The following is a 9,349-nucleotide window of genomic DNA, read 5'->3' on the forward strand; positions in this document are numbered from 1 at the left end:
GGAATATCATTCAGTTTGTGTCATTGTTGTGTTACGTGTTCTAATCAGTGGTGGGGAAGACACTCAAGAAGAGAAATCCATTAAAGATTACTAATTACTTGTCTCAAACTGTAATTTCTGCAAAAAGTAATCACATTATCAATTACTTTGCTGTTAAGTAACTTTTAAGTTTTAAAACCCCTATGAATCCACAAAGTGGAAAATATAAATATTATATATACATATATATATATATATATATGTATATATATATATAAATATATATACATATATATATATATATATATATATATATATATATATGTATATATATTTTTTTTAAACTGCATTTTTAAATCCTGGTTTGATCGTGGGTCTGCTTGCAGGTTGTAAATACACATTAAAAACTACAACTATACTATGTTTAACTGATCTTGAAAATAGAAATCAATTCAATCATATGTTACATATTCAGATATTTATTGTCAGTGTACACATTTTGTCATAAAAGTCAATAGTTAATTTTACTGCCTGAAAATTAATTTGAATTAAGGATTGTAAGATTAAATGTTTTCATTTAAAAAAAAAAAACAAAAACATAACATAAACACTCAGACAACGCAACATAACCTTTTCCCCCAAGACCATATAAATTTGCTGTTGCCTGGAAACAGGCCCTGAGCTGTAATTACTCAAGGCTGACAGTTTCATTGAAAGAACTGCATCGTCAGACTGCTCATTTTCAAAACTGGAAATTAAGTTGATATTGCAAAACATTTGCAATTTGTTCATTTGTACCAGACATTATCGCGAAACGGAAAATACATCCGATCAATTTTGCTTCAGTAAACGATTTCTTCTGTCAACTCTAAGAAGAAATTATGGCAGAGTTGTCAACTTAGATCAGCTGGCTGGCGTGAGATTTTCAATTCGAAATAGTCTGCACGCGCATTTACATGCATGTAACACTTTTACTACCTTGCAAATAGTCTGTAGGGTTTGCAAACTACCCCAACGCTTTTGATGTAGGTTAATTCATTTTAGGGTTATAATGTAATAATATAGATTTTCCCTAAGATATCTTGCGTGAGCGTGAGAGTCTAAAAGCGTGACTGGCACGCCAGATGCATCCTGAATTATGGACTTTACTACGTGGCTGAAATTCTGTGAACCGTGCAAAAAATTTAATGCTGCATGCTGTGAAGATGTATTTTGCAAAAGAAAAACAAATATACCCCCAAAAGCCTGAAAATTCACAAATAGACTAATTTGGATTAGTGTTACCTTACTACCACATAGTATGAGTCATCAGCGCATTTTGTTTTCATGGATTAATGCTGCATAAAATACAGGATCTCTACCACCATCTGCTGGTTGACATTAAATTGCATCCAGTAGCAATATCTCAAATTTGAGCTTCTTTAAATCCATTCGCACAGAGAAATAGTAAAGCCACCAGGCGTGCTGACCTACATACAGCCATGATCACCATTGCAGACAACCTCGGTATAACTAAAATACAGCATTACCAACACAGACACACACAGGTTTGTAATTATATCTTTGTGGGGACTCTCCATTCAATTCTATGGGGAAAACTCTAATCCTAATATGACGACCTTAACCCCTAGCCAGCCCTAACCTTAACCATAAGTAGCCAAACAAAATACGACACTTTTGGCATTTGTAGTTTTTTGATTGTATTCACGGATCTTGGTGGGGACCTAAAAAATTGTCCCTGCAACGTCAAAATAACATTTGGTCCCCACAATGTAATATAAACATAATCCACATACACACACACACACACACACACACACACACACATACACAGTCAACATCCTCAGATTTTCACAGGTGAAAATCTCGCCATTGGGTATGGGCTGAACGAACCATTTTTATGCGACTTTATAGACGCCATATAGACTTCATCCGTACACATTTGGTGGATCTTTCACGTTTCGGCACTTTCCGACGCCCCTCGCCACCTCCGAATGGCATCGGCCGACGCTACTATTCGGCCAATCGCTGTAGAGCTCCGGGCCCAAGCGCTACGCCCCTTCCAATGGGCTTCTTCGGCCGCGATGACGTCGTGGTCCGGCGCCGCGTCGCGGTAAGATGGCCGAGGAGACAGAGTTACAGGAGAGAGGGTGAGTGCTTTCCTATCGGCGGCAGCTATCTCGCCGGCTGGCCGCCGTCTTAACTTGTCTGACTGCCTCTTGTCATGTGCAATTAAAACTCTGGAAGAGCTGTCACGGGCGTCCCGTCCCAAACTGAGAGTAACTACCTTAAATGTGACCAATGACAGCTCAGTGTAATGTAGGGCGCGCTGATCGGTTAGTATACAGATTAAAACATTAACATGACACTTGCTTAAATTACAGTTGGTTGTTTTTTTAAAAATAAAATTTATTGATGGATAATGTCAACGTTTGTACATTTATCCGTATTTGAATAAGGGTCCTCTGACGACAAAAAAAAAAGTGCTCATTTGTGGCCATCAGCAATATGGATGAGTTTGGGTTCTCACTTAAAATTTACATTCCGTTACATGTCAGAAAAAAATGTGATGTATGAAATGTTAGAATATGGTAAAGTGTTTTTAATTCTCGTTTTTTATTTATACTGGAGTTATCATATGTGAATATTTGATAACTGGTTAGGGATGATGGATGGATGGATATATGTGAAAGGGTTTTGACAGTGATAGCACCTGTTAGGTAATATTCCATTAACAGCTTTCGCTTTAGTGGCTGTCTTGCAGAATAAACAGTAATAATGATGCATGTCATATATGTTTAACATCCATAAAGCATGTCTCAGATTTCTATTAGTTTAACATATTTATGGGACGCCAAGTGTCAAGCGCTCATTTTCGCTCAAATACATTCTGTGCCATAAAAGCATTACTTGCGAAATCAAGTAATGCTTTGATGCATTTTTTTCCCACGGAAAGCATTAAGACTTAACATTCTTTCGTACACAGAAATCAAAAACAATGTTTCATTCTGACACACAATTGATATAAGCACCTTGCATTTCGTGGACAGATGGCTGAACGTATCTGAAATTCCTTCTGGTCATTGGATGGTGCTACTCCTCCCCCTCCCTCCCACGGGCGCACCCCCCACTTTCCTTTCGTGACTCAGCAAAAGACAGAATGCATTTCCCCGTTCCACAAAAGTACTGCGTGATTCCACAGAATGAATTTCCCGTGTATCATTCAGGACATACATTTCCTCCACAAAATGAATTCCTATCACTCACAAAACAAAAATTGTTCACAAAACGACTTTATTTCACTCCGGAAATACACTTCGTTAACAATATATCTTTCTTTCATTCAGGAAATGCATTTTATCACAACATGAATTTAGTCGACAAAATGCATTTTGTGAACGAAATTAATTTCTTTTCATCTATGAAAGCAAATACAACCTTCTGTCCATAAAATACAAGGCGCTGATATCAATTCTGTGGACAAAATTAAACATTCATTTTGATTTTTGTGCGCGAAATATGAAGTCTTTATGCTTTCGTGGACAAAATGCAACTGCAGTTTGTCTTCCTGTGGACAAATGCAGCAAGGCATTCCTTAATGTCGTCAATGCTAAAAATGCATGGAAATGAGCGCTTGACACTTGGCGCCCCATGCATATATTATTCCTTTTATGTTATAACGGTCTATTCTTTGCCTTAGAGTCATTCACCGGTTACTGATCCGCCTCCCTACTCACAATCTGTTCTGCAAATTCTTGAGGTTCCTGGAGCTGACAGCCAGGTAACAGAATCAGCACTCGGTGTCAGTATTTGCAGGGATTGACGCTTTCTAGTGGCTGCAAGAATAAACGCAATCAGCTTGGATTTTAGAACATCGCATGCTGTCTCTGGTCCCGGCTAATCATGGTCGTAAATGCAGACTGATGGAGCCCGCAGATGTGTACAGCACTTTGCCTAATTTAAATCACCCCTGAAAATACACTGCAAAAAAATATCGGAGCTTTGGAGTGGTTTGAGGAGAATGGCTGATATGACCTTCATATCAGTGTGCTTTTCCCCACAAGGAGAACAGAAACTCTGACTAAAGATTGAAAGGAGTGGTTTTCTGAAGCACATTTCAAAAGACTGTTGCACAACTGCTTTTTTATCACAAGCATACCCTCAAAAGGCACATTGAAATCAGCACGTGATTCATGCGGGCTAACACTTGAGTTATTTAGCAGTTATTTGATTTTCTCCTCTATTTAGACTGGGCTGCGGCGTTTCTGGTTTTGAGATGAACACTTACAGGACAGAATTAGGTACCAAGCCCTGCAGAATGTGATGAGATCACGTCTGCTGCTGGATCTGTATCCTGCGTCCTCCAGAGCCGCCGGTGCAGTAAACACCCTGAGCTGAGCTGCTCTGGTCGGCTTTTACTCCCAGTCAGTTACACTATGCCACCTCATATCTCCTGATGGCCACCAGTAGTCCTGAAATGTGCCCATTAAAACAGCGTGTTTAGCGGGAGTTCAGACAGCCGCCGTCAGCTGTGAGTGTGTATGATATAAAGTCTCCCAAAAATACAGTCTATTTTTAATTCCCTCTTTTAATGCACAGGTCCTTTCCATCAAGCCTAGTGAGCCAAGATATAGAACTGCAAAAGTCTTAATTCTTGTACCCATTAATCAAAATATGCATCTTAATGAATCTTATTGAGTCCAGTCAAGGTCAGTCATTTATCGTTCTGGAGAAACTGCTTGCATATAGCTTTTGGCATTTGTACATAAGTGCATAAACATGCGGTTTGACTCAAAAGGATATTTTGGCTCCGGGCACAACTGAGCAAACACTGAAGGCGGCCGCTAAGATCCCGCGACCGTGCACCCAGCTGGCAGGAGTTAGAAAGTAGAGCAAATAGCAACAGGAGGGAGAGTGTCCATGCGGGAGATGGAAAATGCATGGAGGGTCCTCATGATGACAGTCACACGGGAATATTATACTCAGTAAAAAGGTTCTATTAAAGCTATCAAAATCTTCATTTGTTTGGATTTTGTCAGAATGTTGTTAGAATTCTTTAACTGCATTGAATTGAATGTAGTTAAGAAACATGCGTGTGTGTGGTCATGTGAAGTATTGTGCAAAGATGTGGACATACCTGTATATAAAAACAGCCCACTGTCTTTTAATGACATCATTCTCAGTCATATGCTCTAGTTGCATCCCGGTTAAGGGTATAAACAGTGGTCTTGAATCTCTTGACTGGGACCTGATGTATCTTTGTAGGTCCTGGTGGATAACCAGCTGGCTTCCATCATGGTGCCCAACCTCCCTCACCCTGCTGAAGGTAGCGGAGGAGAAGATGCTTCGGTGTAAGTTCATGCTCCTTCCCTCCGCATGACGTCAGACTTCTCGCAGCATGTCTGACATGAGGATTCCTTCTCGAATGGCTTTGTGTGGTCATGCCTCCTTTCTCTAATTCTAGCAATATCTAGAAAGTTCTCCAAACAATACGTGCAAATATCCAACGGGAACAGGATCTGGACACTGGTGTTTAATGGGAGCGTGGAGAAGACGCCGCTGGTGCTCCTGCATGGCTTTGGGGGCGGCGTGGGCCTCTGGGCCCTCAACGTGGACGTCCTGTCTGAGCACAGGCCTCTCTACGCCTTTGACCTACTGGGCTTTGGCCAGAGCAGTAGGCCACACTTCAGCACGGATGCCCGCGAAGCTGAAGACCAGTTTGTTGAGTCCATAGAGGAATGGAGGGCCAGAGTGGGACTGGAGGCCATGATCATGCTTGGACACAATCTGGGTGGCTATTTGACAGCAGCGTACTCGCTGAGGTACCCGAGCAGGTACGCACCGCCCCATGGCTGGTTACGGAGTGGCACATACCAATGGAATGAATGCTTGTATTTATGAAACCAAGGCTGCAGAACTTGTAGATCTGATCTGCTGCACTGGAACAGATTTTCAGTTCCTAGATTTGCTTATTTATATATATTAGGGTAACCATGGTCACAAGGATTTAGTGCGACAGTTAACAGTTACTCAAATTAAATTTGTAATCAAACAGCAATGCAACATTTGTACCATTTAAATGTTTACAGCACAAATCCCTGACAATCTGTCCACACATTAAAATTACCATTTAATGTGTTGTACGTTATGCATTATTTGTATGGATGTATGTTGTCTGTATTGTACCTCTGTCAACTTTAAGCATTGCACCACTTCACTTTGCACAATCCACTGAATTTATTATACCTTGCATTTTCCCACTACATTTCGTATCCCATGTCATGCATTTATTCTATGTCTGTATTTGCCACGTCTGTAACAGTTGTGAACTGTGCTAACAATAATTCCCACTGGCCTTGGTTGTGTGGCAATAATGATTCTGATTCTGAAAACTGGCCAGTGGGATTTTAAAGGGTAAAAAGAGCATTTCAGGGATGAATAGCTCAGTTGATCAGAGGCAAGGGTGAGTAGCTAAGTTGATGGATTTGTGGCAGGAATGAATAGCTAGTTTGCATCAGTGGCAGAGATGAGTGGCTAATTTCAAGAATCATCAGCCGGAATGAGTAGTTCATTTTATGGATCAGCGGCAGGGATGAGTAGCCAAGCTGATGGACCAGTGGCAGGTATGAGTAGCCAAGCTGATGGATTAGTGACAGGGATGAGTAGCCAAGCTGATGGATCAGCGGCAGGGATGAGTAGCTAAGCTGAAAGATCAGCGGCAGAGATGAGTAACTTAGTCGTCCCTCCATGCTGCTCTCTGCCCTGCAGGGTGAAGCACCTCATACTCGTTGAGCCTTGGGGTTTTCCAGAGAGGCCCGAACCGCCGGAGCAGGACCGGCCCATGCCTGTGTGGATCAGGGCACTTGGGGCCATGCTGAGCCCCTTCAACCCACTTGCAGGCCTGAGATTGGCGGGACCCCTCGGTAACAGCGCGTGGCCGGTGACGCGTGTGGATCGCTACCTGCTCTCAGGCAGCATGTAATGTCTCAGTGTCCGTTATTGATGCCCAGGGCCCACACTGGTACAGACACTCAGACCGGATTTTAAGAAGAAATTCTCCTCCATGTTCGACGACAACACCGTCACGGAGTACATCTACCACCTGAACGTCCAGACCCCAAGGTCAGCCTCCCCCCACTTCCTGTGAAGCTGTAGTGAAGGGGTAGCATATAGACTGTTAGTCTAATAGTGTGCCTTTTAAAGTGATATCATGACCGTTTCACTTGGTCATCGTATGGGGAACTGTTTGCAGTCAGCGAAAGGTGTTTTTCCCTTCCAGCGGGGAGAGCGCCTTCCGGAACATGACGATTCCGTACTGCTGGGCACAGAGGCCCATGGGCCAGCGGGTCGGCCTCATCAGGCGGGACATCCCCATCACCGTCCTCTACGGCTCCCGCTCCAGCATCGAAGGCAACACTGGCACCCTGATCAAGGAACTGAGGCCCAACTCCTATGTGGAGACCATCGTGAGTTTGACGCCCCATGCTCGCTGAATGACCCAATGAGCTGAGGTGAGCGTCCCCCTCTGACCCCACTCCCTTCCCTCAGGCCATTCGCGGAGCTGGCCACTACGTGTACGCTGACCAATCAGAGGACTTCAACCAGAGGGTCCTGCAGATCTGCGACACCGTGGACTGAGCGAGGCTCAGCGGCTCGACCTGGGACCCCGGTTCAGGGGCTGAGTCTGAGGCAGGCCCCGTTGCTGTTTATACCATGCTGCTGATGCATTTTTTCTCTCAAGGCCTTACTGGAAACACAGTTACCTTGTCACAACTAGAATGATATTTTTATGATTTTTAAAATTTTTCTCACTGAATCTCTGAGCTCGGCTTCTGCAAAATGGCTGTTTTCGAAGGCCAATTAATCAAATTTGGTTATTTACCTTCAAGTTTCTTCTAAATAGAGAAAAATCATTAACCCAGCACAGACTGAATAATGGGTTATGTAGTTTAGTTTGGCAGTGAAATGTAATTTTATTTGAACATGTGAATTGGCTGCAATTCCCAATAATATTCTCTGGGTCACTGCAGATCCATGGTTGATGAGTTATCCTCTGGTTTGGTAAGTTGCTGAATAGTTAAGGCTTCTCTGCAACGTCGCATGCGTTTGTAATACACATTTTATGCGCAACATTTTTATCAGGCTTTTTCTTCTGCTGTTTTTGTTACTGCCCCTCTTTCTTGTGCTGCAACCTTCTGGAAGTTCCTGTTCTGTTTATAATTAAATAGCATCTTGACAGATTTGTAATTGCTGCACATTTACCTCCGACATCACTTCAGCAACTGCCGTTCATCTTGTGTAGATTGCCGGCTGTCAGGGGCTGAACTCATCCTGGCGCTGCATTTCCAGCTAGATATTTCAGGCTAGATCGTTACCAGACCTTAACACAGCACCATGAATGTAAACCCCAAATGGCAAGCTTGTATTTTGGTCTGACGGTGCCTATCCATTTCTCTAGGATGTAGAAATTGCCAGATGGAGAGGATTTTCCCCTGTTATCTCAACATTTACATTTGTAGAGAGGAAATGTTCTGCACAGAATCTGTTTGTGTACTTGTGGAGCCTTGCAAGTCTAAATCTAGGATTTTTATTCATGTGTCAAATTTCTAGATATTTATTTAATCTATTATGTAAAGTGTCTCAAGCTATGGAAGTTTATAACTGGAAAGAGCTATGCTGAGATCAGTCATTAATGCCTAACTGCAATAAGCCATTCCGTCTTGGAAACTATTGCACAGAGATTTTACAGATAATGTTATATGTTGTTTCACATGGATTGTCCATCTGATACAACAAAAGCACACTGCTCACGTCGGTCACGTCTGCTAATCTGTTCTCTTTCTCGATTCTACCTCAAGTATGCAAGTATAACTTCTTGAAAAATGCAACAGGAACTTTTTTTTCACACCTTTATAAACAGCTGAGTTTGGAATGACATAACAGCTAAGTTTCCACAGCATACTTCACCTTTGGAACAAAACGTTCAGAGCCAAGCGATGTGATGATTTTGCAAAGGAGGGGAATTTGCGATTCCTCCAGCTTCCTGAGAAGTTTGTTCTCTTGTCGTTGATGCTCAGGTTAGTGATATGTTACTGTTCAACCATGCAAATGTGAGAATGTCACAATCCTGTAAATATTTCATATTAAAATGTTCTGCACCTCTGTTCTGCATTTCAATGAGATGGATGGATGGGATCTATAATGCAGGTTTAAGAGTTTAGTGCATTTTAAATAGCAAAAGACATTTACACTGTTTTGCAGTGTAAATGGAGCTAGGGGAGGGAGCGGCAGTGTGGGGCGTGATGGGGATGTACCACTCCACTGAGGCAAAGGTGAAATGTTGGCCAATTTTCTTTCACAGCTCTTTGAC

The 9,349-nt window shown here is 42.3% G+C and overlaps 1 protein-coding gene across 2 annotated transcripts; it reads left to right on the forward strand.

Moving 5' to 3' along the window:
• Positions 1–2,074: 2,074 nt before the first annotated feature.
• On the forward strand, positions 2,075–9,141 carry LOC111840944 (abhydrolase domain containing 5, lysophosphatidic acid acyltransferase). 2 transcript variants are annotated; one of them, XM_023806319.2, is made up of 8 exons: positions 2,077–2,129; positions 3,680–3,760; positions 5,245–5,330; positions 5,444–5,813; positions 6,748–6,902; positions 6,990–7,101; positions 7,259–7,445; positions 7,528–9,141. In XM_023806319.2, exons 1-8 carry the CDS (start codon positions 2,098–2,100, stop codon positions 7,615–7,617), a joined length of 1,113 nt encoding a protein of 370 aa, XP_023662087.1. In that variant the 5' UTR covers positions 2,077–2,097; the 3' UTR covers positions 7,618–9,141. The 2 variants fall into 2 exon arrangements, with proteins under 2 accessions (XP_023662088.1, XP_023662087.1); XM_023806320.2 differs by lacking the exon at positions 3,680–3,760 and having other exon boundaries at positions 2,075–2,129.
• The last annotated feature ends 208 nt before the right edge of the window (positions 9,142–9,349 follow it).

The sequence above is a fragment of the Paramormyrops kingsleyae genome, chromosome 9 (assembly GCF_048594095.1).
Source record: "Paramormyrops kingsleyae isolate MSU_618 chromosome 9, PKINGS_0.4, whole genome shotgun sequence".
NCBI lineage: Eukaryota > Metazoa > Chordata > Actinopteri > Osteoglossiformes > Mormyridae > Paramormyrops > Paramormyrops kingsleyae.

Excerpts from the sequence above, each read along its gene's own strand:
- LOC111840944 (XM_023806319.2), top strand. The coding sequence starts at position 2,098 with ATGGCCGAGGAGACAGAGTTACAGGAGAGAGG. Across the intron at positions 2,130-3,679 it reads ACAGAGTTACAGGAGAGAGG|AGTCATTCACCGGTTACTGA; the intron begins GTGAGTGCTTTC and ends TCTTTGCCTTAG. Across the intron at positions 7,102-7,258 it reads CTGAACGTCCAGACCCCAAG|CGGGGAGAGCGCCTTCCGGA; the intron begins GTCAGCCTCCCC and ends TTTCCCTTCCAG.